Source organism: Mustela lutreola, chromosome 2 (genome assembly GCF_030435805.1).
Source record: "Mustela lutreola isolate mMusLut2 chromosome 2, mMusLut2.pri, whole genome shotgun sequence".
NCBI lineage: Eukaryota > Metazoa > Chordata > Mammalia > Carnivora > Mustelidae > Mustela > Mustela lutreola.
The window spans coordinates 94,136,161-94,163,092 of record NC_081291.1 but is presented as its reverse complement, the minus strand read 5'-3'; the positions used below and the strand labels follow the sequence as shown (position 1 = coordinate 94,163,092).

General features: G+C 38.1%; 2 protein-coding genes across 5 annotated transcripts in view; one reads left to right on the top strand and one right to left on the bottom strand.

Moving 5' to 3' along the window:
* On the bottom strand, positions 1–13,132 carry UBA5 (ubiquitin like modifier activating enzyme 5). Of its 3 annotated transcripts, XM_059162618.1 has the most exons (12): positions 12,761–13,132; positions 11,125–11,170; positions 10,922–11,011; positions 7,495–7,604; positions 6,412–6,498; positions 5,712–5,796; positions 4,861–4,965; positions 4,554–4,681; positions 2,549–2,684; positions 2,184–2,259; positions 1,950–2,056; positions 1–1,282 (listed from the first exon to the last, which is right to left on the bottom strand). In XM_059162618.1, exons 1-12 carry the CDS (start codon positions 12,919–12,921, stop codon positions 1,199–1,201), a joined length of 1,215 nt encoding a protein of 404 aa, XP_059018601.1. In that variant the 5' UTR covers positions 12,922–13,132; the 3' UTR covers positions 1–1,198. The 3 variants fall into 3 exon arrangements, with proteins under 3 accessions (XP_059018601.1, XP_059018602.1, XP_059018604.1); XM_059162619.1 differs by lacking the exon at positions 12,761–13,132 and having other exon boundaries at positions 10,927–11,011; XM_059162621.1 differs by lacking the exons at positions 10,922–11,011; positions 11,125–11,170; positions 12,761–13,132 and adding an exon at positions 9,700–10,902.
* A 250-nt stretch (positions 13,133–13,382) lies between these two features.
* ACAD11 (acyl-CoA dehydrogenase family member 11) overlaps positions 13,383–26,932 on the top strand; it is a 92,814-nt gene continuing 79,264 nt past the window's right edge. The window contains exons 1-6 of one of the 2 annotated variants that reach the window (XM_059162617.1): positions 13,742–13,877; positions 16,667–16,758; positions 18,755–18,854; positions 21,837–21,962; positions 22,570–22,731; positions 24,703–24,867. In XM_059162617.1, coding sequence (XP_059018600.1) covers positions 21,948–21,962; positions 22,570–22,731; positions 24,703–24,867 — 342 coding nt within the window. In that variant the 5' untranslated portion in view covers positions 13,742–13,877; positions 16,667–16,758; positions 18,755–18,854; positions 21,837–21,947. Of the gene's footprint in view, positions 13,878–16,666; positions 16,759–18,754; positions 18,855–21,836; positions 21,963–22,569; positions 22,732–24,702; positions 24,868–26,932 lie in introns of both variants that reach the window. The other variant, XM_059162616.1, reaches the window with a different exon arrangement.

Genomic DNA, 26,932 nt, shown 5'->3' with positions numbered 1-26,932 from the left:
TTTCCGAAACCAGACTTTAAAAATTTATTTTATTAAGTGGAAATTGCATTTTTCATTTTGTACTAACATTTCTTCCCTAGAGATACAATGTAATCATTCATATCTTCAAGTAAAAAAATCAAAGTAGATTAGCATAGTGTAATAACATCCTACTGACAATGGTTACACATGCATATTTTTCATTGGTCTCCAAACCACTGGAAATTTAACTAAGGCTCTCTAAGCTTTCATTATTTGTATTTCATTTAGAGAAAACCAATTTATCAATTTATAATTTAGTGGCCATGATCAGGGTAAATGATACTCTTCCAGTTAATAAATACATGTCAATCATTATAGAGGTAATTTAGGTCTCTTTTATGCCAATACCGGACAACTATCTAATTATCTAGAGAATCAAATTTAAATGAAGTACTCAGAAGGTAGCCCATATGACAGGTATAATCTAGATAATCTTAAACTACATGTACTCCTTGCTCCTCAATAAAGTGCAGTGACTCCAGATAGATGTTCTACTCATGCAAGGAGTTCTGTTCCTTGCTTAGTGCAGAAACATAATGATTTTTACTCCCTGAAAGTACCTTTATTAATCCATGAAGAAAGCTTGCTTTTATTTGCCTTTGTCTTGTTCTGAATTCACAGATTTACAGACTTTTCTGATGACTACATTTTAGCTTGTATTTAGGTTAACATTTGAGAGGATATTTTTTATTTTATTAATTAACTATTTTGAATTCATTGTTGGTAACAGTGGACAGTTTTCTTATAGAGAGGGATTCTACATAAAATGAGTAGATATCTGCTAGCTCTAATCAACTGATTGTACCTCCTGTCCTTTCCCTATATTTGAGAACCACCTATTACTTTATTATCCATGGTCTTAGGCAACAGACCACAGAGGATTATTGGAAGGAGAACAAATAGAGCATTATATTGATCCTTTCTTCCCACCCCTCCCAAAAGGGCAAAGCATTTCAGTGGCTGGGTTTTCAAATTTTAGCTAGATTCAAACATGAGTTTTAGGAGTTACGGATTTAAAGAGAAAAAGGGACAAACAAAATTATTTCAAAAAGTGTAACAATTCTATGAAGATTATATATCAAGTAATATTGCCCTAAGCTTTGTCAGTTTAATTTTTTTTTTTAATTGCAAGGGTATAGGCTTAACTCAGGAAATAAAATATAGGTCAGTCCATTATTTACATATTCTTCATCTTGGCCATAAGGTCTTCCAAGCTTTCGCCAGAATCTTCCACAGTTACTTCAGCTACAGAATCTTCTTGCTATCAACAAATGAGGTAAACATAGTGAAAAAATAACCATATAAAATTTGTGATGCTTAGGAATACATAATCACTAAGTTTTAACCATGTTCAAGTAGTTTACAAAGTAAACTTTATCAAAGATGCCTTCTAATTTTTAGGACAGACAAAATCCCTTACATTCCCCACCAATCTTTTGATTTACAAGGCCATAATTTCAATATTCTTGAGATCTCTACTGCAGTGGTATTTTTAAAATGGTATTACAGCTAAAATGCTCAAAATACAAAAATATTATCTTCATTTAATCAAAATCTACTGTATCTGATCCATTCATGAGTCAGGAACACTATTTTAGGTCTGTGTTTCAAACAGTTTAAAAGGCCATGTGCCCATTGGGCTCACTGCTCAGCACTTCTCCATCTCCCACTCCCCCTGCTGTATTCCCTCTCTCACTGTGTCTCTCTCTGTCAAATATATAAATAAATACCTTTAAAAAAGGCACTGTGCCTATTTCCACATTAACACTGAACACCTTCTCTTACACATCTTAATGCCCATAGTGTAAAACATCTAAAATAGTAAATATTGCATTGGCATTATAAAATAGGATGAGGATGAAAGAAGGTAAGTAAAAAATTTTCTCTTATGTAACATATACTTATGATAAACCAGATTTTGAGCATACCTTTTTGGGAATTGTGTATGCCACTGTAATTCCTTCAGGTAAGTCGGGAACTGGACCTGAAGAATTTTTCAGTTCCTCTTCTGAAACCTCAGACACCAACTCAATACCTATAGAGTTAAATATGGTGACAGTTTTCAAGCAACTTAAGCAATAATTAAATCTGTGTAATTAAAATTATATCTCCTCCCATAAGAGATTTGACACTGCCATTTCAATTCATGAAAGAATTCCTACCCCATTCATTATCTTCATGTATAATCTCTTCCTCTTCTGGAGCAACCTCATGTTTGGGCAGTGCTGCTACCTTTTTCTGTAGAAATCAAATAGTATCAAAGTGTTCGTACTCTCAGGCCTTTGAAGCATTGAGCAAGAATTCAGACAGGCTTTTTACTTTACCAAAAACAAGAACGAACTTCAGAGAGATTTTTCACTTTTGAAACATGGTGAATTTTTTACTAACATTTCTAACTTAGAGATACAATAAATAAAACCTTCAAAATCCAGAATCCATTTATCTTATATTCCAAATCTAAGTAACTGTTTTCAATTATTATCCAAATAATATAACCTCTCATATATTCTGATGGATAGATGTATACCTTATATTCTTCCTGCTGCTTCCTGCAATTTCTGTCATCACACTGAGGATTTGGTTTCATGGACATGGTAGGAAAAAAGTCCTGCATTGCATTATATCCAAGGTAAAAACTAACAGTACCAAAATTTAACAGAAACCTAGAAAAACAAATCAAAGCACACTTAAATAAACCATAGAAGTATTAGAAATAACTGAATTTTTAAGAAATGGTATTGAAGTACTTAATGATTTTTGTAACAAAATGGTACTTTTAAGTACTGATGTCAAAGTGAAGAATTCCTGAGATATGGTACTAAATCTAACTACTTTTTGGAAGTTTTTATACACAATTTAAAGTTTACAATCTTAAATGTACAACTCACTGAAATTTTCCAAATCTTCACCCCTGTAATCACTACCAGATCAAAGACAGAACATTTCCAGTGTGCCCTTGTGCTCCCTATTAGTCAAATCTAATTCCTTTTAGAAACTTATATGAAGGGGGGGGGGAATCACGTACAAAATAATTACAAAAGGAAAAATATTTCCAATGAATGTTAATATATAACAAGATAAAAAACTGGGCGCCTCAGTGGCTCAGACATTAAGCATCTGCCTTTGGCTCAGGTCATGATCTCAGGGTCCTAGGACCGAGCCCTGCATCAGACTCCTCAGTGAGGAGCCTGCTTTTCCCCTCCCATTCCCCCTGCTTGTATTCCCTTGTCTCTCTCTATCAAATAAAAAAAAATTTTAAAAGACAGAAAACTGACCAAATGATATGAAGCGGACAATTCACAGAAAAATATAAGTGCTTACCCCTTTCCATAAACAACTGAAAATTAAAATGAGATACCCCTTTCACCCATCATATTAAGAAAGATTAAGAAGTCTAATGATACCAAATGTTATCATCTGGTGTGGGTGAACCAGGTATTCCTACACTGTGATAGAAATGTGTATTTTTGAAGGAGAAATTTAATACTGTCAAATACTGCATAAACTCAGAAATTCCACCACTAAAAATCTGTATCTATAAAAATCTACTATACAAAAATATATGTAAGATGTTGTTTGCAGCACTGTTAACAGAAGCAAAAAAATCTGTAAATAACTTTCATGTCCATCAATAAGGGACTGACTAAATATGACATATCCTTAAGAGAATAGTTTATAACCGTGATTCCCTCCCCCCTTTTGTAGCATACTGTAAAACGTTTTTAGATAGGGCCTACTGAAGTTTATACAGTTTGCAGAGTTGTGAAGTCTACTTCTATGAACTAGCCCTAGACAGCTGCCTGGAGAGTTCTCATGAATGCTTTTTACAATTTTTTTTGTTGGTAGCTGATGGTTCTGGTATCAGGGTACCTCTCTATATCATGTTGCAATTTGTTCTTATTACACTGGAGGGTTAGGAAACATAAAAAAGCTTTCTAAAGCTGTAAGGTGAGGGAAAAAATGGCCTGAGATAGAGAACCTTTAAAGGGGTTCTGCTTTTTATAAAGTGTGAGTTGGTTCAAAAACCTTTTGAAATTAATTTGCCCTGCAAAGAATCTTTGCCCTCCTTTGCTACTATAGTTTAGATGGTGTGGTTGCTGGGTATCAGTTTTTGGCTAGCAGAGATATTATCCTTATTAATATTTAATCACATTCATATTATTTTTAGTAAGAATTAAATAAGGAAGTGTGTTTATGCCCTTTGGTCAAAACCACAGAGATTTAAATCATTTGGTTAATACTTCATATATAAATACACCAGTTCCACTGTACCATTTAACATGAACTATTCCAAATACATAGTGACACATGTGTATTAATATGTGCGCTTATATTTAAATTAGATATACTAGGATATGTATGTAAATTTAAAGTACAGATGTATTATACATATATTTAAAAACTTACATATATTTGAAACTAGATTTAAAAAAAAAATACTTAGCTGGTAACTCCAATATTTGATGTGCTTTCTGAAATATATTTTTATCAAAAACAAACAAGACTATTCAGAAAAATTAGCCCTCACTCACTTTAACACATTTTGTACTAAGATCCCAGCAACCACTCCCATTGTGGTAGGAAGACTGGCTGCACAAACACCTTCTCGTTTCAGAGTCTTTTCATCAATATTTGCAGCAACTACAAGTGGTGGAGCACACTACATGAAAAAGAATGAAAGAAAATATATTTCAAAACAAAAAGAGAAAAGTGTAACATGCTCAAAATAGTATTCCATCACATTCAAAGTTTATTTTTTCTCTGAATACATTTTTGAATACCCCTTGGAACTCGAGTACTTAATAGTGAAAAAAATAAGCCAAAATGAATCAAACCTACTGCAAAACAAGCAGATTCTCCAGGAATTATGAGCTGTATATGTCCTGAAACTGCATTTTCACTGACTCCAGACTCCATCCACGTTTGCCCAAGTTCATTACAAGCCTTGGCAGAAACAGATGAAAACATAAGAACATAAAAAGAAGTAATTTACTGTAAGTTTTTTTCATCAAAAATTGGGATTTAATTAAATGGATTACCAAGGGTTTTTTTAATTTTTCAAAAGAGGAAAGTTATGAATATTGGAATTCCTTGGCAAATGCCACTTTATTTAAAAAGTAAAGAGATAGCATTTAAGTAAATACCCAATAAATATTTATTTAACTATATACAACTATTAGGCTTATTATCTAACACATCCTTCTTATTAAAGTAAAAAATTCATTTTTCGAAAAGAATTTCAGCAACAAAAACTGCAAAAGATTTTTTGAAAAACTGAAAACATGGTATTTCAAAGAATTTTACCTCTGAGAAACCAGGTCTGTAGGCAGTTTATACATATTTCTGTCTTTACTTAAAGTAACAAAAGTTAAAACCAATGCTAACATAGAGACATTTTAACATTGTCATTTATTTTAAAAATTATGTATCAGAAGTATCTACAATTTTATAGCTGCCTCTACTGGCATAAGAGAGAATAGGATACTGAAACAGAAGCCATACCAGCAAGGCTAGACAGATCCCAGAGTTATCCGAATTTCAAAAGTAGGGTAAAAAATAATTAAAAGTTAACAAAACATATTACATGAAGGCTTAAATGCAGAACTATTCTTAAATGCAGAACTATACAAAAAAAAAAAAAAAATTGATAAGGCCATGAGTGTAACTTCTTATACAATAGGGATACTTACTGTATTTATTGTCATCCGGGCTTCAAAATTATCCACACAGCTAAGAACTAGGTCAACAGGTTTTCCCTCTTCTAATCCACCATTACTAGGTCAAGATAATAAATTTTATTTGGAAAAAAAAAAAAAATCAGGACACAAAATACACTCTAGTTAGACTATATCTTCAGGCACACACTTATTCTTTCAGTAAATGTTTGAGTATAATTAAGACATAGTATTTAATATTAAAGATCTAGTATGTACTGAGTGACTAATATGAGTATCAATGATATTACAGTACTTTGCCTGGCACAAAAAAGTATAAAGTCTATTCACAGAAGTTATAATTGCCTAATCAGCTTTAGGCTTTATTCATGTTTCACTCCAAATGTAAATGTAATAAAAACTGAATATAATTCAGTATCTCAGTAGTGTTAAAACGTCTGCAGAAAACCACTTTCACAAAGAAATAGTTGAAGATCCTTTTTCTATCATTATAACAGGGTTTGGTTTTTTTATTGTTACTACTATTGTTTTTTTGGACAATATTTACTTTTTACCGAGCTCCTAATACATAAAGGTCACACAAAAATAACTATTTTAAAAACAGAAACATGTGTCAAATCTACCAACTCACTGAGTTACACACATCAGTAGATTTTCTAATGATACTTGTTTAACTGAGCTGGACATTGCAAAATACTCATAAATAAAATTTTACCTTATTCTATCCATGAAATGTTGAAAGTTTTCTACTGTGGTTATATTATAGTTGTGTATTTCAAAAAGAACATCAGGATTAATGTTCCTAAGAAGGAAAAAGGAGTAATTATTAAACTACCAGTGGGAATTCTAAGTGAAAGCAAGAAAAAGAGCTGAAAAAGATCATTTAACAGAGGTTAGAAAAATGGAATTCAAGCGATTCAAAGAAAACCCATATCCCTCTTCTATTTCCTTTGACCCACTTCAAGGACTACATTCAAAATGTGTTGACTGCAGGATTACAGAAATTACAGAAATTACATGTTCCCACCATGTATGTGCTCAGAATTAAGCCTTTAGCACCTCTGTGAGCTACAGCCTAGCCTGACAAAAGAGTTTCTTTGTTCCTTATTTAATTCAGTGCAAGTATGTTTGAGGCCACAAAGAAACATCTTAGAGTAAGGGTTGCAAAGTATAGCCCTTGGGCAAATCTTACCTACCACCTGTTTTTATGAAGTCCACAAGCTACAGATGATTTTTCCTTTTTCATATGGTGGCAGAACAGGACAGTATTTTATAACATGCTAAAATTACATGGAATTTAAAATTCAGAGTCCATAAACAAAGTTTTATTGGAGCATAGCCATGCTCATTCATATTTCTACTGCCTATAGTTGTTAGTACATTACCACTACATAGCTGGGCAGTTTCATAGTTGGCCCTCAAAGCCTAAAACATTTACTATCTAGCCCTATACAGAAAAATAGTGCCAACCCTGTTCCAAGAGGTAAGACAACTTGTAGAAGTAAAAACCTGAACTTTTATGGAGAAGAATCTATGCATTAACTTTTTTTTTAAGATTTTATTTGAGCAAAAGCGAGAGAGAGAGCACAAGAGGGGAAAGGCTCAGAGGGAGCAGCAGACTCCCTGCTGAGCAGGGAGCCCAATGTGGGACTTGATCCTGGGACTCCAGGATCATGACCTGAGCCAAAGATAGTCACTAAACCAACTGAGCCACCCAAACACCCCAAATTTATGCATTAACTTATACAAATTCACAAACTAAGATTTCACTATAGTCCTTAACTGTTAATCCATTTACCTCAAAGTATATTCTGCTGCTTGAACTTTACTTAATCCTGCTTGATGAGGCTGGAAGAAAAGTCTATTCATATTGGCCAGTTCCACCTTGTCATAGTCAAAGAGTAGCAACTAAAATGAAAATAGCGGTATTCTGATGAAAAACATACCAAAATATAAACAATAACAAAGAATAAATTAGTGGACTTCACATTTGGTGGGTTTAACAGTTTGACAGTAATAATACAAACTAACTCAAAAACACTAGGTATCCTATATTAATTCATTTAGTGCTCATATAGGTAGAAATGAGACAACTATGGGACACACCCCAAAGCCATTCAACTAACATACATGACAATGGGATTCAAATTCAGGCATTCTCAACCCAGCATCTGCACCTGAACCATAACACTTACTGTCTGCCTAAATGATAAAATGAAATGGAATTTCTCAGTGTAACAGTTTACTAAAAGCCAAGAACATAGTAGATAAATGAAATTTTAAAATAACAAATGTCCTAACTTAAAATTATAGTATAACATGACTCCTTTTGTGACTAGAACACCATTCTTAGCCCTGGCTAAAATATCACCCCAATATCAGTAAGTTAATTGTTGTTTCCTTCTCTATATATTAAGGCACAACAGCATTTCTCACACTCAACACTCATACAGAACACCTTTTAAAGATCCCATTTCTAAAAAAAAAAATAAAATAAAATAAAAAAAATAAAGATCCCATTTCTTATCAGTAAGAAATTATGAGGTTGCACTCAAATATTCCCAAGGTCCCTTCCTTCATCTAAAATTCTGTGACTTTTTAACACAATTTTCAGCATTCTAGATTTAAAAAAAAAAAAAAAAAAGAGGAAAAGGCCAGGCAGGACAAGCACAGAGGCAAAGTCTACAATAGCGGTTAAGGGGGCTGTGGCTTGTGGTGCACTGTCCTGCACACACTAAAATTACAAAAAGGAATAAAAAAGCAGCAGGGGATCTTATTAACAACAGTAACAAAATTAATCCAACCGACAACTCAGGTAACCCTTATTATCTTGCTAGAAAATACATCACCCCTGTCTGCCCTCTATGATAATTTTCTGACTCAACTTAAAACAAAATATAGTTGATTTCAGCTCAGTAGACAGTATTTATTAGGTCAAGCCAAGTATGAAATTTGAGTCTTCAGCCTGATAGTTGGTTTATAAGTTAAGGAAATCTCAAATTTGGGGATAGGAGGTATGAGTTGTAGCTCTGTCACTCACTTTTTAGGCCTGTATCTTCATCTGTAAAATAAAGCAGCTAATCTGGATCAGGTGATCCAGGACACCACAGAAGGGGTAAAAGGTGGGCTCTGAGTCTCCAATCCTCCACTTCCCTATTTAACCATAAATTAGCTTCTTCTTTATCTGTTTTACATAATGAAAAGAGTTCTGAAACTTACCTATGCAGATCCTTAACTTATAAACTTGAATGCACACTGGGTCACTAGGAGAGTTTTTAAAAAATACTGATGTCTGGGTCCCATTCACAAAGATTGATTCTATTCCATTCTGGATTATCAAACTTTGTTGAACTTCCCAGGTGATTCTAATTACAGCAATATTGAATAACCACCGTTCTACAGCCTTGCTACTCAAAACGTGGCCTGGACTAGCACCATCAGTATCATTGGGAGCTTGTTGGAAATATAGGAGCACTGCCCTAACTTTGATATGCATATGAATCATCTGGAGTTTTGTTAAAATTCTTAATTTGGTATACCTGGGGTAGGGCGTGAGAGTATTTATTTCTAACAAGCTCCCATATAATGCTGATGCTACTACTTTGGGCATCAGACTGAGTGGCAAGGATCCAGCAGTTCTTAAAAAACCCCCCAGAACATCAGAATCACCTGGGGATTTAATACAAATTTAAAATCTTAGGTCTACTCAAAAACTAAAGAATCAAAATCACTGGGGTAGGGTTGGCAATCAGGTTTTAAAAAGCCATCTAAGTGATTCCGAAGCACATTCAACCCTGAGACCCATAATCTTCATGATCTCTGCTATGCCAGGTCAATCAGCCACGGTCCTTATATCAATTACAAGTAATTCTGACTGGCTTTTATAAGCTTCTGAAAGACTATAAATGTTAATAAACATTTTTAGTTATTTTTGTGTTGCCTTTTCTATATTGAAGGCCAACTTTAAAACCACTTCTTTTAAGAATTTGGAGCATGGAGGCACCTGAGGGGCTCAGTTGGTTAAGAGTCCGAATCTTGATTTCAGCTCAGGTCATGATCCCAGGGTCCTGGGATCCAGCCCCAGAGCGGAGTCTCTGCTCAGCAGGGAGCCTGCTTCCTCCTCTCTCGTGGGGAAAAATGCTTGCTTTGTCAAAATGACAAATTAAAGAGGCGGAAATCAATTGTGGAAAGCTTTGTCATTCAACCATTAGGAATCCAACATCACAGACTTTAGCTTTGTAAATCTGAGACTGGTATAAGGTTATCTCTCCTTCCTACCCATAACCTAATTAATTTTAGAAAAAAGTGAAAAAAAAAGTATGGGTTAAAAAAAAAAATCTAGAGTATTCTCCATTTCAATTTTAAGAGTAAGAAGGGTATTTACTTTCTAACTACAAGTTTTATCTCTTAATCCTCTTCACTTAGCTCACCCATCTTCCCACCTACCTCCCCTCTAGCAACCAGTTTTCTGCACTTAACAGTCTGTTTTTTGTTTGTTCATTTGTTTTTTAGACCCCACATATAAGTGAAATCATGCAGTATTTGTCTTTCTCTTAATTCACTTAGCATAATACCCTCTGGACCATCCATGTTGTCATGAATGGCAAGATTTTCTTCTTTTATAAGGCTGAGCACAGCCTTATAGGAAATATAGTCAGTAACGCTGTTATAATGTTGTATGGTGACAGGTGGTGACTGTACTTATAAGCACTGAGTAATGCATAGAACCGCTGAAATCACTCACTGTGTTGCAGACTTGAAACTAATACTCTATGTCAGCTACAATAAATTTTTTAAAATGCTTCTAAATAAGTTAATAAAGGGCCACTATGAAAAAAAAAAGGTACATGCTTTCTAGTTCATCTTGTACAAAGCATGTTTAGAAAACATTTGTTAGATGCCTGTGTTTCACACACTATCAATTTAACAGCCTTGTCTCCTAAGCTTCTATATCTAAAATATTTAAGCCCAAATTGTAATATGTATCATCCCAAATACAAAATCTCTGAACAAAATTTTGAATATTCCTTGTTTTATCAGCCTTACTATCAGTTTCCATTTGGGTGGTATTGTGTCTTAATTCCTGTAGGTAGAAAGTATAATATGAAAAAAGACAGCACAAATCAATAAACCATTAGTTAATGAGAAAAATTCCTAATTTATACCTGATTCACTCCAGAAATGAGTAGCTTCCCTATGTGATAGGCAAAGAGAAATGTTTTTACCTTACCAATGCCACATCTTGTCAGCATTTCAGCAGTCACACTACCAACTCCACCAACACCTACTATTGCTACAGCAAAGTTTCGGATTTTCTGTGAAATGCAAAATTATATTATTTGTTGGTTAACTTTTCATCCAAAATGTCATCAGAAATTATTTTCATTTACTGAAATCATCTTCAAAAACCTGGAAAGATTTACCATACCTCATAGTCGCTTACAATTCCCATTCGTTTCAATGCCATCAGGCGGCTTAAAACAAAGAAAAAAATGAATGTTTTAAAGTTTACAATCTTTTCATTGTGATATAGGAAAACACACATCATCACAGAAAAATACAAACTCAATCACTACTAATGCTTTAAGAGAAATCTTTCAGCTGGCTTTTACCAGATGAAATTAAGTCATTTGGGCAGCTTTAAAAAAACACCGAATATCCTTCCAGGTGTAGCCTGTGCAACAAGATTTTTTTTTTTTTAATGCTCCTCAGATACTCTAATGTGCAGCCAAGATGGAAGCAACTGACTTAAATGTTACATGTCCAGATGAGATAAGTCAAAGAAAAATTTCAACATTTTTCTGTGCTTTCTTAGCATATGTAAATAATGTTTAATGTTTAACATCAGCTGTCTCTGCCCATAATGGATATGGATGATGTCTGCTCTTAGTAAGCACCAACTGCAGCCAAGTACTCTTAAGAGGTACTTTACCTGGTTATTGATATTAGTCTGTTTCATATATATGAAACAGACTAATATATGTACAGAGATTTAATGATATATATGTGAAAGAGACATATATATATGATTAAATCTATGCACATATATATAAATTTCCCATTCATTTACACTTTAAAGAGTCAAATAGTTCTACCAGGCTTGCTAGGAAATTCTGCAGGCTTCTGATCCCGACTCCCCTATTCCTCTCCTTCCTCATTTTCAACTGTTACTAACAAATTTCTAAATAGCTTGCCAGCGTTGTTACTTCTGGATTTTCAGTTTCAGGTATTACCTGAAGATTTCACTGATACCACTGGTCCCTACTATACACAGAAATATTTTCCATGGCTGCTCAGCTACTAAGGGCTGGGATTTGAATCCGATCGCTCGGGCTCTAGAGTCCTTCCTTTTATAACCACTGCACTCCATTCAGCCCGCTGAAAGGACAGGGCCAGACAGGGCTGGTCAAGTCGAACAGCTTTAAAAAAGCTAATCCTGGGACGCCTGGGTGGCTCAGTGGGTTAAGCCACTGTCTTCGGCTCCGGTCATGATCCCAGGGTCCTGGGATCGAGCCCCAAGTCGGGCTCTCTGCTCGGCGGGGAGCCTGCTTCCTCCTCTCTCTCCGCCTGCCTCTCTGCCTGCTTGTGATCTCTGTCAAATAAATGAATAAAATCTTTAAAAAAAAAAAAAGAAAGAAAGCTAATCCTGCTCTCCCCACCACGTCCCCAATTGTGAAATACTGAGAAGGCTTTATGAAACTCGAAGTTTACTAGTGAGTGGGTTTTACATTCAATGTCATCTTCTGAAAGTTAATTACTATCAGTTTTATGCAGAATGAGGTAGACGAACAGGGGCATTAGGAAATCGGTTCGCGTACCCGTAGCAGGCCCAAGAGCAGCACCATATGGCTGACTGTTTCGGGGGTGGGTGGGTGTGTTTTAAGAGGAAGACTACCTTTCCACCACTGCTGAGACTTGCCCTTGCGCGTTTGGGAGCAGGACCCAGCGCAAGAAGGAGGTGGAAGGCCGTGTAAGCAGGGAAGGGAGGGAGCGCGCCTCGCTCCTGACCACTCGCACACCTTGACCTCACGCCCTCGCCCGCCTCCCACCCGTAACGCAAATACCTGTAGGGGTTGGAGTCCACAACCTCCGGGCTCATCTTCTCGATGCGGACCCGGCCGCCTCCTCCGTCGCCGCCCCCCACGGCCCGCCGACTCCTTTCCTGTGCCAGCTCCCGCTCCAGCTCTTCCACCCGCCGCTGCAGCCGCTCCACGGACTCGGCCATGGCTGGGACCCCGGCCGCCAACGCTCCCAGCCCAGGCCGCCGCCGCCGCCGCCGCCCCACGCTGCCAGGCCCGCTGGTCCCGCCAAGGATGGGTGAGGAGACACGCAGCCGCCGCCTTCCTAGCCCAGAACCCTGGGGAAGTGCTCCCAGCGCCGCACAGGCGACACGTCGCCGCCGCTCCCGCGGGCCTCCCTCGGTACCGCTTCCGGTACGTTGCAGTCATCGCTCCCCCTCAGGAAGAACAAAACAAACCAAAACGCCCCTCTTAGCTTCCTTCTTCGCCTGGTCCTAAGAAACAGGGCCCCAGCAGGGCCGGGGGTCCTTAGCGTCCAAAGCCCACGGCCTGCGATACTGCCTTTTCAGCCCGGCGGCTAGAGGAAACACCGGGATCTTTTATTCCTGGGCTCACGGGCCTGACGGACCCTTTTCGGAGACGGACCCGTAGGTCTTGCGGCAGCCGGTACAGTAAATTCGGGATGGGACAAGGCCTTTCCGTTCCTAATTGCCCTAATTGTTCCTAATTGTGGTGACTAAGAGGCGTTTGCCTTCTTGAAGACTGCGGCCTCCGACTGTGAGATTGAATATTTGTTAAATGCGAGAACGCGGAGGTTCTCTGGCACGCCCCAGTAGCGCCTAAATCACCAGACCGTGGGGCAGTGGGATTGGCTGGAGCGGCTGGGTCATCTCCGCCCGGTCGGGTCCGGGCCTCGCCCCCTGGCCGTGGAGTAGGACTCTACCCCCGAGGGTTCTGAGCGCCCAGAACCTGTGGAATCTTGGTCTCTGCGGCCGGCCCCGACAGCCGCAGCCATGGAACCCGACGCTTCCCCCGAGCCCGACACGGCCGAAGTGTTGCCCCAGCACAAGTTCGACAGCGGGTCCCTAGAGGCCTATCTGAACCAGCACTTGCCAGGCTTTGGGGCCGAGCCCGAGGCTCAGCTGACCGTTACCCAGTACAGGTATCGACGCCGGTCTTCTCCAGCAGAAACCAATCTGTGCATTGGGCTTTCCTTTCTTTGGCCCTGGGTGGGGTCGCAATTTCCCTCACCCCGGCTTCTTTTCCTGCAATGACGCACTCTGCTGGTGGAATGTGCCGTCAGCGGTCCCCTGCATTTCATTTTGGGTATTTCCAGTTCGAGGACAATAATGGAACCACCACAACATTCACGATTCCAACTATGAGAAGGAATCTTTGTTAAAGGATGCAATTATGGGGCGCCTGGGTGGCTCTGTGGGTTAAGCCTCTGCCTTCGGCTCAGGTCATGATCTCAGGGTCCTGAGATTGAGCCCCGCATCGCATTGGGCTCTCTGCTCAGTGGGGAGCCTGCTTCCCCCTCTCTCTCTGCCTGCCTCTCCGCCTACTTGTGATCTCTGTCTGTCAAATAAATAAATAAAATCTTTAAAAAAAAAAAAAAAAGGATGCAATTATGTACTTGGAGGATCCACTTGAGGCAATTAAGATTGGAAGCTCTGTGGACTATGAAGAGGTCTTCTTTCAACTTTTGTTCAGTAACCATTCGATTTTTTTTCCCACTGAGAAGCAGATGTAATTCCGTTTAATTGGCCCTATTCTCAGAGGTTGAGTTAATGGCAATAGCTGGGGGAATCTGAATTCTAATCCTAGGTCTTCCACTTAGTAAATCACACCACCACTTTGGGCTTTAGTTCTTTTTGAAGTTAGGGAATGGAACTGAATGACGATCCTGAGAGGACTGTTGCTCACTATGAATCTAGCTCTAGTCTGTTTTATAATAGAAAACAAATTTTAAAGAACTTATTCAAAAAATAGTGTTTTGCTGAATACAGCTATAGAAGCAATCTTGGCTTTCAAGAAATTCTGTCTGCCATTCAATGACTGGGAACTTAAATGTTGCATAAACTCCCTGAGAACTAGTTTCCTAATCTGTAATAAGAACGTGCTCCTTTTGATAATTAATGATGCAGCAATAGGTGAAAGATCTTAAACATTGTTTACAACACAAGGCTTTTAGGTTAGAAACTTAAGCTGTTTTTAATTCTACTTCCTTCAACTTCCACTATCTATTGGGGCAAGGTGCCTTTTAATTCTATACCACAAAACTCTCTGATCAATCTCCTTTACCCCTGTTTTTATTTTCACATAAACCAGTAGTCAAGAAATACAAATGTTGGTGATAAATGCCACTAGCCTATAGTACTTTTACAATGTTTCTTTCTCCAGCTACATTTAGCTATGTGAGTACAGGCAAAGAGTTGGATTTAAGCCAGAATGGAGGAAGCCCCGCAAATAAGAAGAGGGGGCAAGTGTATTAAAGATGCATTCAAGAGGGTAGTTACATAATTGGCCATCAAAATTAAGCGAGTTTGGAAAGGACGTGGTGGGGGAAAGAGAGGCTAAAGGATGATAAACAATAATATGATCAGTGGATGGTAGATCCCTGGACTGAAGGATTGTTGGAATCCATGTACCAGTGGGAGTGGGTGGAAAGATAGATTATGCTTAACAAGGAGGGTTATGTAGTGCTTGAGTTGTTAATGTTTAATATGAGTCCTCCAGAGTGAGTGACTGAAGTACTACAGTGGAAACTATCACTGGAGTAGAAGAATTCAAGGGACTGACAGGCCTGCGTGTTAGAACAAACATCTGAGTGGATTTTGAAACTACGAGAATAGGAGTAGTGTAAATATGAGCAGTAGGTCAATAGGCAATGAGGGAGAGTGAATGCAACACGGAGAATAGTTGACTGCAACAGGAAAGGGTGGAATGGGGTAGTCTCATAAGTTGAGATTCAAAGCTGGATGCAGGTTTCAGGCAGGAGGGAAGGCCAAGAGTTCACAAGTGGCAATGAGTATCAGGAGGAACATAGACTCCATCTCCAGGCCCACTGATGGGGGGTGGGGGAGGAATATACCATTTTAGAGGCCTACAAGGGAAACATTGTCCTCCGGGAACATTCAAGTTTTAGTTAGAGCAAGGAGATGAAGGGTCCATTCAGAGAAGAGTGAAGATGTATGTGATTATGCTGAAAGACATTAAGTTCCAGGGGACAAAGGAAAGCCATCTCCAGCTCTTTATGTTCATGTAATCTCAGTGATCTGATTCTTCACCAGCCATTTGATGATTTCATTGAACCTGCCAAGAATCTTGTCTGGCATCATCTTTATTTCTGCTTTGATGGGTCTCATCTTCCACCATGGCCTTACTGTTGAATACATGGGATCAGAGCATTTTTGTAGGGGATATTTTGCCTCTCTACTTCTCATTTCTAGCTTTATACTTTTAAGCCTCTTGGACCGTATACCCAATATTTTCCATGCTCAAATACCATGACATTGCTCTTTTAATCTCTTTTCTTGATCTCTTATCTAGCGCAAATATATCTGAGATGCTGTTATCAGTATCAAAAGTTACTTCAACTTGTACAAATCTAAAGAGTACAGGAGGGATGTCTGTGAGTTCAAACTGGCCAAACTGGTTGTGATCTTTCATCTTTGCTCAGTTTCATAGCGTACATAGCAAAGGTCTAAGTTCATTTGGAATGAACTGTTTATTGCAGTTAACCTGAATAGTCATGACTTCACCAATGTTTTCAGTGCAAGTGGTGATTTCAGTATTACTAGGAAAAGGGATAAAACCAAAGAGCAGTGAATCCTGAATATTTTCAGTTTTATCTCGACTAGGGACAAGATGGCTGCCTACATAGCTGCGAACATAAGTAACGCCCTTATCAGGATTGATGCTTTTTTCCAATTTCTTGCTATTGAAAAGGAGAATCCTGTAGGAATTTCTAAGTTTCTGAAATTTGGAGATGCAGCTAAAACCACCCACCAGGATGACCTCACGGGTCTGAGATGTCTCTAGTAAGATGTGAAGAAAGGGTTTAAAAAAACCTTTTCTATGGACAAATCAAGTTAACTTTCTAGCTCAGTTACTCTGATAATTTGGTAAAGGTGGCATGTCAACTGTGTTTCCAGGCAACATTACTTCTGGTAGAAATAATATCTAATTGATAGACTGTATCTGAACTGGAGGGCCTGGAAATAAACTGTAAGTATCTGGTAGGATACTTTGGGCTTCCCTAAGTGTAGCAAGTTCTTGCTCATGTCCCTTGTTAGGATGCTGGGAGCCGTGTCCAGAGGATTGTTACTAGAGGCAGCGGCTCCTTCTAAACCAGGTTGACAGCCATCCTCCCCTATGTGGCCTCGTTTCTTAGAACCTGAGCTGTCAATCAAAGGTGCCACCTCTTTGGTTATAGATCAACCTATTTCTTTAAGCACGACCTGTCTTGTCTGAGTCCTAAACAATAGTGATAGCTATTGGCTTATTGATGATTCTTACAGTATTGATACCATCTGTGGTTTCTAGACTATATGGTGGCCTGATGCTTACAGTGGTTAAATGTAGCCATTACTATGTGTACACAGTGTTGGTGATAATCTTCCCAAGATGGGCTTCTGCATTTTGGGGGGGTCTTTTGTAGAAACATCATAGATATGTATATAGGGGGAAAGCTTTCAGTTTGGTGAGGTTTTTTTTTTTTTTCCCCAAGAGAAATACGTATTTTTTTAATTTATTTTTCTATTTAAGTATAGCGACGTTGGGATTTTTTTTAAAGTTAAGATTTATCTTACATAAAATTTAAAATTTGAATTATTTTAAAGTGTACAGTTTAGGGGTGCCTGGGCTGCTCAGTTGGTTAAGTGTCTGCCTTTGTCTCTGGTCATGATCCTGGGGTCCTAAGATCAAGCCCCATGGTGGGCTTTCTGCTCAACCTGCTTCTCCCTCTCCTGCTGCTCCCTCAGCCTGCTGCTCCACCTGCTTGTGTGTGCTCTCTCTCTCTCTCTCAAATGAGAGTAAAAATCTTTAATAAATAAAAATTTTTAAAAGGTTGCAGTTTAGTGGGTTTTCATATATTCACGATGTTGTGCAACCAGCACCACTATCTAGTGCCAGAACTTTTCTGTCACCCCCCAAAAAACCCTTGCTTCCCAATTTTCTCCTCCTCCCATCCCTTAGCAGCCATTAATCTACTTTCTGTCGCTACGGATTTACATACTCTGAACATTTCATAGAAGTGGAATTATATAATATGTCGCTTTTGTGGCTGACCTTTTTCACTTAGCATCAGGTTTTCAAAGTCCATCCACATTACAGCACATATCAGGTATTGATTCTTTTCACTATTTAGTTAAATCCTCCTTCTCATGCTGTTGGAGTCTTCAAAAGCTGGGTAATTCTAAACTGGCCATATTGGAAATGAAGGCGTAAGTTGAATGGTTTTGGTATCTAGAGTTTATTTTTAGTTCATGTGAGAATTTCTGCTCACCTGGCAGGGAACGCCGGTGCCCTGGTATGTGTGAGTTACCTGGAGCACTCTTGTACTTCCCTGGCCCAGGTGTCCACCCTGAGGCCTCGCTTGCCACAGTTCCCATTGTGGAGAGCTACACCTGTGTACAACCTTGGTAAAGCATCTGCAGATGAGGGGACACGAACCCTATCCCACCATTCTTTAATTAATTTTAATTAATTTTCTTTCCTAGCCTTTCTTTACTTAGATCTCAGCATTATTCTAGGGATACTTATAAAATTCATGATTTGCAGGCAGGGAGTGAGGTCTTCTCTTCTACCTGTGTGGGTTACAGATTGTCCACCTGCCACTGTGCTGCCATCTTTAATATCATCCAAAAGCTAATGTTTTGAGCACTGGTAGCACCCCTCTTGGTTTCCCAGCACTGAAATCGATTTATTTTTATTTTGTGTTTGTTTTGACATTTTGGTAGGATTGGGGGAAGAAGGAATATATATTTTAAAAAAAAAAGGAAAATATCTTTGTAAATGACGTTTACTCTTATCTAGATCAGGACAATCCAATCCAACCTTTTATCTCCGGAAGGGCTTTCGAGCATATGTACTCAGAAAAAAACCACCTGGTTCACTTCTTCCTAAAGCACATAAGGTATGGTATACAAGTACAATAATTCTTTGTTGACAAATAAGTGCTTATTATTTATAGAAAAATAATTTAAATTGCTTTTAAAATTCATCTCATGACTATTAAATAATAGATATTTTATTTCTTAGATAAAAATTTCACTTGAGTTGTATCCCTTGTTATTTTTAAAAAGGACTTGAGGTTGAAATCTGAGGCTGTTTTTAGGTCATTAATCTTGAGCAATACCCAGTCTTCTTGTGGATTTGATTCCTTCCTCACAATTGGCTAGATATGCAGTCATCTAGTGAATATTTTCAGTGCTGCTCATTTGACATGTTCTTTGGTTACATATTTTAATTATGTTTTAAAAATTATATCTTATAACAATATCTACTCACTGAAGTATCTTAATATATTTGCTCTGACAATTCACTGATCTTTTGCTAAAAAAATTTTTTTGAATATCATTTTATAGTATTCTCTAAATATTAGGCTTCATGATAATTTTAAAAGATTTGTTAAAAATTTAATCTGTTTTCAGAAACTAGCTATTATCTGTAGAATTTTATAGTTGAAAACAGGTGAGCACAGAAATCCAAGTCCTAGGAATGCCTGGGTGGCTCACTGGGTTAAGCCTCTGCCTTTGGCTCAGGTCATGATCTCAGGATCCTGGGATTAAGCCCCACATTGGACTTTCTGCTCAGCGGGGAGCATGCTTTCCACTCTGTCTCTCTCGCCTGACTTTCTGCCTACTTGTGATCTCTATTTGAAGTAAATAAAGAAAAGAAAGAAAAGAAAATTCCTAGAGAACATTAAAAGCACTGTGCATATATAGGTTATTATTGTAACCATGTGTAATAGGTATTTCCTAGGCCCAGCTGATTGGGTTAGGAGCATTGGAGGATAGGCTAAAGATTACATTAATGGAAAAATGCATATTCTGGCTTTCTTGGTTCCGTATCCAAGAAATTTGAAGTAACTTGGATGCTTAAGATTATAAAAAAGTTGGGTAACTTTTATTAAGTCTCAACTTGGTAAGGCTGAAGGAAAATCCCTACCTATGCCCAGAAATTTATGCCCCCATAAACAGCTTCTTTGTCTCTCTTCTTGATAACATTCTACCAGAAGACAGAAAATAACGTAATGCTTTCAGCCCAAAGATCTGACTTAGTTGGCTTCAACTACCTTTGTTTTTTCTAAGGCTGCGCCAAAGATCTGGCTTAGTTGGCTTCGACTCCCTTTGTTTTTTTCTAAGTCTGCGCTGAAAAAAACAATATTCTCACACTGCCATCCACTTTATGACTCCCTAACCCTTTTGTCTTTATACCCAGCACCAGGGTGATTACAAATACTTCTTTCATAACCTTTGGTTCCACTGACTTCTCTCACCTTGATCACAGATTAGTCATGTCCTTCCTCTAGTTAATCTTTATTAACTGCTGCTTCATCCCTGCTGTCAAAGTCAGCTTCATGGTTTCTCCTCCTTAGAAGTGATTAGTTACCATGGCGCCTAGGTGGTGTGCAGTCAGTTGAGCATTGGACTCGTGGTTTCAGCTCAGGTTGTGAGCTAAAGCTCAGAGATGAGTCCCATGTCAGATTCTGCCCTCTGAGCTTAGCAAGGAGTCTGCTTAAGAATCTCCCTCTCCCCCCGCCTATCTAAAATAAATAAATTTTTAAAAAAAGAAAGAAAGAAAGAAAGAAAGGAGGGTGTTAGTCTGGAACAGATGAGTCAGCATCACAGCTCTGCTATGAGCTGTGTCCTCAGGCCCTGAATGATAGGCCCATATATCTCTCCTGGTTGAGGAGGCCCTTCTATCTTATTTGGGTTCCTGCTTCAGTACTAGTTTGCATCTCATTGCCTCCTTTCCCCCGGTTATCCTGAGTTCCATGGTAGCCTTGGGTACCAGGAAGGATTCCCCTCCCACTGCTTTAAAAACAAGTACCTTTCTTGATCTTCAGGAGCTAGCGGTTTTTCCCTTCTACCAGCACTCACTGCCCTCCCGTAGCACCCTATAGCTGACTGTGCCAGAGCATCACAATAGAGACTTGCTGAGTCCCCTTGGAAGATGCGAGAAAGAAAGGGAGAGAAAGAGTAAGCAAGAGTAAGCCAATGAGCAAGCAGGGAACTGCTGAAAATGAAGGATTATTTTTATGATACTCTGTGAAATACTGTGATCAGGAACTGTCGCCTTCATATTAACAGAGCCAAGATTAAGCCCCATGCATGTTTCTGTCCTTTAACCTAATTATCAGGGGTTTTTTACATGCTGGCCTCATTTATAATTGTAATAATTGCACTAAGACTACTTTTAAGGAAATCTTTATCCTCTAGGCCATTTGTTGATACTGTTTAAAACTTGATTTCTGGGGCGCCTGGGTGGCTCAGTGGGTTAAAGCCTCCGCCTTCGGCTCAGGTCATGATCCCAGGGTCCTGGGATCGAGTCCTGCATCGGGCTCTCTGCTCAGCGGGGAGTCTGCTTCCCTCTCTCTCCCTCTGCCTGTCTCTCTGCCTATTTGCGATCTCTGTCTGTCAAGTAAATAAATAAATAAAAACTTTAAAAAAAAATTTAAAACTTGATTTCTAGCCTTAATGTAAGCTTGCGAATAGTTATTATACATCTGTGTTTCTGGGGCACGTGGCCAGCTCAGTTGGAAGAACACACAACTATTGATCTTGGGGTCATGAGTTTGAGCCTCATGGTGGGTATAGAGATTACTAAAAAATAACTAAATTTTTTAAAAACTAAATTTCTGTTTCTGATTTTTTTTTTTTTTTAAAGATTTTATTTATTTATCAGAGAGAGAGGGGGAGAGATCAAGCACAGGCAGACAGAATGGCAGGCAGAGGCAGAGGGAGAAGCAGGCTCCCTGCTGAGCAAGGAGCCCGATGTGGGACTCGATCCCAGGACGCTGGGATCATGACCTGAGCTGAAGGCAGCTGCTTAACCAACTGAGCCACCCAGGCGTCCCTGTTTCTGATTTTTAATAACCCATCATTCTATTTAGATTGATAGAGAATTTAAAGTCCAGAAAGCTTTGTTTTCAGTTGGATTCCCCGTTCCGAAGCCTTTATTATACTGCAGTGATCCTTCTGTCATTGGAACAGAATTTTATGTGATGGACCATGTGCAGGTAAATTAACACTTAATCTTACTTTATTTTTACTTTTGTTTTTGATTATGAAATTAGATGTTAATAAATGATAGTTTATTAATTAACATTTAGGTAATTAGTAGTAAGGGCCTAAACGTTTGTTTTGATTTAAACACAGGCAATGTGGGTGGGGTGAAATAGACCAGGAACAAATTTAGTTGCTAGAGTGTGTTAACTTATTCTTTAATTTTCCTCTAGATGGCAATAAAGAGCTATATGTAATGGCAATAACCAAACTCTCCAGATGGTTGGAGGGAAGAAAAGGACAAATAGGAAATCAATCCACTAAGAACAATAAATGCAAAGTGTTTAAAAAATTTTTTCTTTGCAAAATGTAACTTGAGAATAGTTTTTGTCCTTTAAGTTCAACTTGGAATGTCCTTGTATTTTTCCTTTGGCACATATATTCTACTGAACATGTTTCCCAAAGGAATGCTTTTCTAGCATATTCTACAAAGAATTGCTTTTGGTTGCAAACTGTTATCCTGATTTTTTTTCATAGGCAATGCGGAATTATGACACAGCAAATAATTGTTAGGAAAAATTTTATTTTGTCTTAAATTATTTGTTGTAATGGTTTCCGTAGGGTCGAATCTTTCGTGATTTTACAATTCCTGGAGTTAGCCCAGCAGAACGCTCAGCCATATATGTGGCCATGATAGAAACCTTGGCTCACTTACATTCCTTAAATGTACAGTCATTGCAGCTGGAAGGATACGGTAGAGGTGCTGGATACTGCAAAAGACAGGTAATACATCCATATAAAGAGCTCCTTTTAGGGGCACCTGAGTGGCTCAGATGGCATCTGCCTTTGGCTCAGGTCATGACCCCAGGGTCCTGGGATCCAGTCCCGCATAGGGCTCCCTGCTCAGGGCTCTGCTCTCCCTCTGCCTGCTGCTCCCCCTGCTTGTCTCTTCACTCTCTCTCTCTCTCAAATAAATAAATAAAATATATAAATGTTTATTAAAAAAAGAGCTCCTTCTGTCAAGTTCTTGGAAACAATATTTATTATTAGTCAAAATAAAAACCTATTTTATACTTTCCTGAAACTTGGATGTAACTTCAGCCTTTATATCGGCTTGTTAGCAAAAAATAATTTTATATTTTTAGATCACCTTTTTTTCAGCCTAAGCCTCTATAACTAACAAATTTGTACATGAATGCAAATTTGAAGCTTTTCAGCCTCTTCATTTAATTTATCAATATATTTTCCATACAGTTTCCCTTTTAAGTTAAGATATCTATTAAGCACAACCATGTGTTTAATACTTGCTGAGTACCATGTTAAATGTCAAGAAAACAGAAATAAGTTCTTCCCCTAAAGGAACTTTCGGTCATTTTTTGAGAGACCTGTACATGAATCTCATTTACATGAAACTTGAAAATAGAATAAAGGAGTATATGATCTAGTAGTAAGTGATTTGGTGCTGATGATAAGAGCTGTTCCATTCAGAGGGTAGATGTCAGTGCATCTTTTCTTAGGTAGAGAAAGCTTTGTGGGAGAGATATGTCTTGCATTTTGTGTATAAGGAGATAGAAAATCTAGAGTGATAGGGGAAAGATGGTGAACATTTAAAACCAAAGGGACAGCTAGACCAGATATCTATAGGACTTTTCCCATTTTTTAATATATGTCTCTTCTGACTGAAGAGAGCCGGAAACCAAGATTTATAGAGTACTCACTGTATGCCAGGTCCCATGGTAGGTGAGTTACTGATCTACTCTTTTTAAATCTTTGTAGCAACCCTAAGACACAAGTATTATAACCCCCATTTTGTAGATGAGGAATCTGAGGCTAATAGATATCAAATAATATATGAATAAGTGGCTTAGACATAATTTATGTCCATGTCTATATGATTCCAGAGATGAAGGTCTTTACTGCACTAAGTTGAACAGAGAATCCTTGGGGAATGTGGAGAGAACTCTTAAGCTGATAAATAATATGGTCTCAGTTGATGGAAGATTTTGAGAATAGTTTGATTTGTTTCCATGTAATTCTAAGAATAATGAAAAGTCTTCACATTCCTTATACCCAAAATACATTTAGAAGATTCTGTGGGTAATAAGAAAAGGTACTAAAATGAAAAGTAAAAACCTCTGTTCTTCTAGCCCCCATATTTCCTTTTCCAGTGATTACTTGTTTCTTGTGACCTTTCCAGAAATCTATGCCTATTTATTTGTGTGTATGTGTTTGTGTGCATTCTTTTTTTCTTCCACAAAATAATTGCAGAATAAAGACTAGAACCCATTTTTTTTTATTCCTATGCCAGTATTTTTTTTTCCTGATAAAAATCTAGATTGGTAAAATGAACTAGACAGAAGAAAGATTTAGATGTTCTGGGCTCATGTGAATGTCACTTATAGGCATCTGTCTTGAGCATTTAAGAATAAGACCAAATTTGACAAAATCAAATTTTATTTTATTTTTTATTTATTTATTTTTTTTTTTAAGATTTTATTTGTTAGAGAGAGAGAGCGCGCGCGCGCGCACGGGTAGACAGAATGGAAGGCAGAGGCAGAGGGAGAAGCAGGCTCCCTGCCAAGCAAGGAGCCTGATGTGGGACTCGATCCCAGGATTCTGGGATCATGACCTGAGCCGAAGGCAGCCGCTTAACCAACTGAGCCACCCAGGCGTCCCTCAAATTTTATTTTAATTTTAGAATTGCTGGATCTTCTACTTTCAGCTCTTTAATTTTTCTTATTTGTATATCTTTAGGTATCAACCTGGACAGAGCAATATCGAGCTGCAGCTCATCAGGACATCCCTGCTATGAACCAACTATCTGATTGGCTAATGAAAAACTTGCCAGATAATGACAATGAAGAAAATTTGATTCATGGAGATTATAAACTAGATAACATAGTTTTTCACCCTACAGAGGTACTGTAAGCCATATTTATAATAAACTAAATCGGTCTTAGCACTTCTGATTTAGGGCACAAGTACTAGGTCGATGTTCCCCTCAGAGCTCTGAAGGAGCCCAACCCAACCTCATGGTTCTCTTACCTTCGGGACTCTCTTCACCACTCAAAATTTTTAGGAAGAGTCCTGCAGATTTTTGGGCATAGGTAGCTGCCCACCTTTAAGGCCAAGTCTAACCCTCAGGATATCTGATTTACTACTTAAACAGGATTTGGTAATTTACATGTATGTCACTGATTTCTTCAGAGAAGTCTTTCATCTACAAGAAATACTTATCTAGGTTCTTGCTCTTTTGGTTCATTTTCATTCCTTTCCTTATCTCATGAAGAATTTTTAATTTGGTTAATTAATTGTAAGCTCAGAGGGGTGCCTGGGTGTCTTAGTTGGTTAAGCATCTGCCTTCGGCTCAGATCCTGATCCCAGTCAGGGTCCTAGGATCGAACCCCATATCAGGCTTCCTGCTCAGCGGGGAGCCTGCATCTCCCTCTCTGCTGCTCCCACTGCTTGTGTTCCTCTGTCAAATAAATAAGTAAAATCATTAAATATACATGTATATGTATAAGCTCAGAGATGACAGAATTCCAAAAATCTCTTCTGAAGTTTTGAAAGAATTATAGATTAATGTGACCTTGCTCCGTGTAAATGTACACAGTGTAGTCTTTATAAAGGGTACAAACAATTCAAAACTGTAACCCTCCTTCACAGAACACAGACAGTGAGACCTGGGATTGGAGGAGTATGATGGGATGCCATTGGATAAGATGCTTGGCCCTTAGAATTATGAGATTAATGTGAAAGATTTCTAGTTCCTTGAATCCTACTTCTTAAAAGAGGTTTTTCTGGGTTCATTAATTTTCTCAGAATGCTAAGACGTTTTAGGGCAGGAAGAGCTGCTCTGAATTCATGTGCTGAGCTTCTGGGTTTCATGTTCTTTCCCTATAGGAAGAGGACAGGAGAAAAATAGCATTATAAATTACATTGCTGCCATAATTCAAAGTAGTTTTATATCAAATCAAAGTTCAAACATAACATAAAGACAGGAACACATTCACCAGCAAGACAGAAAACTTTTTATAAGGAAGTCAATTTGGGTATTAAAATTATGTATATGTAATTATATATGTATGTGGGTAAACTTTTGTTAATGGTACTGATGAATTCTGAAATAACTTTGTTAAATATGGATTAGGAAGATTAAAGAATGCTAACTAATAAACTGGAAAAATTTTAAAAACTTATAGTTTAAAACCTAGCAGGATCAGGCCTATATTTGATCTGCATCATTTGAGTCATTAATATTTAGGAGCCTCCCTTTAAGTAAGAGTTTTCTATGTGTTCTATGTACTTTTCTACTTGTTGATTAAACAAGAAAGGAAAAATTCAGACCTAGATCTCTTGAATTTTGTGTCATCAGGCAAAATGTTTAAATTTAGGATTAGTCATAATATGCTGAAAGTAATTAGAAAACCATTTCTTAGGGTGTCTGGGTGGCTAAGCTTCTGCCTTCGGCTCAGGTCATGGTCCCAGGGTCCCAGGGTCCTGGGATCAAGCCCTGCATTGGGCTCCCTGCTCAGCAGGGGGCCTGCTTCCTCCTCTCTCTCTCTCTCTCTCTCTCTCTGCCTGCCTCTCTGCCTACTTGTGATCTCTGTCAAATAAATAAATAAATAACCTTAAAAAAAAAAAAGAAAAAGAAAACCATTTCTTATAGAAGTAAAGTTGTCAAACAGGTGTCATCTTCCTTTAGAAAAGCAAAATATTCAATAGTTGGAAGAGCTGTTTTTTAAAAAAGAAACTGGTAGAGGCAGATCGTGAAGCTATTTAGCTGTAGTACTAATTTGTGACATACAGCATTATCTTTTAATGTATTAGGGTTATATGGTATCTGGTAAAATGTCTCCTACTTTCTATCCAATAAACCCATAACTGACGGTTAAATTTAATCAATTTCTGCCTCCTATAAATATTGTAGCTAATTTTTATGGAAATAACATATGATTGGCAGAGTACAAGTCAACCAGCATTG

Bases quoted from the DNA above. Each gene is read 5' to 3' on its own strand.
- UBA5 (XM_059162618.1), bottom strand. From the start codon at position 12,921: ATGGCCGAGTCCGTGGAGCGGCTGCAGCGGCGGGTGGAAGAGCTGGAG. The intron at 5,797-6,411 runs GTAAAATTTTAT...ATCTTGACCTAG, and splicing joins CATTTCATGGATAGAATAAG to TAATGGTGGATTAGAAGAGG. The intron at 1,283-1,949 runs GTATGCTCAAAA...ATTTGTTGATAG, and splicing joins CATACACAATTCCCAAAAAG to CAAGAAGATTCTGTAGCTGA.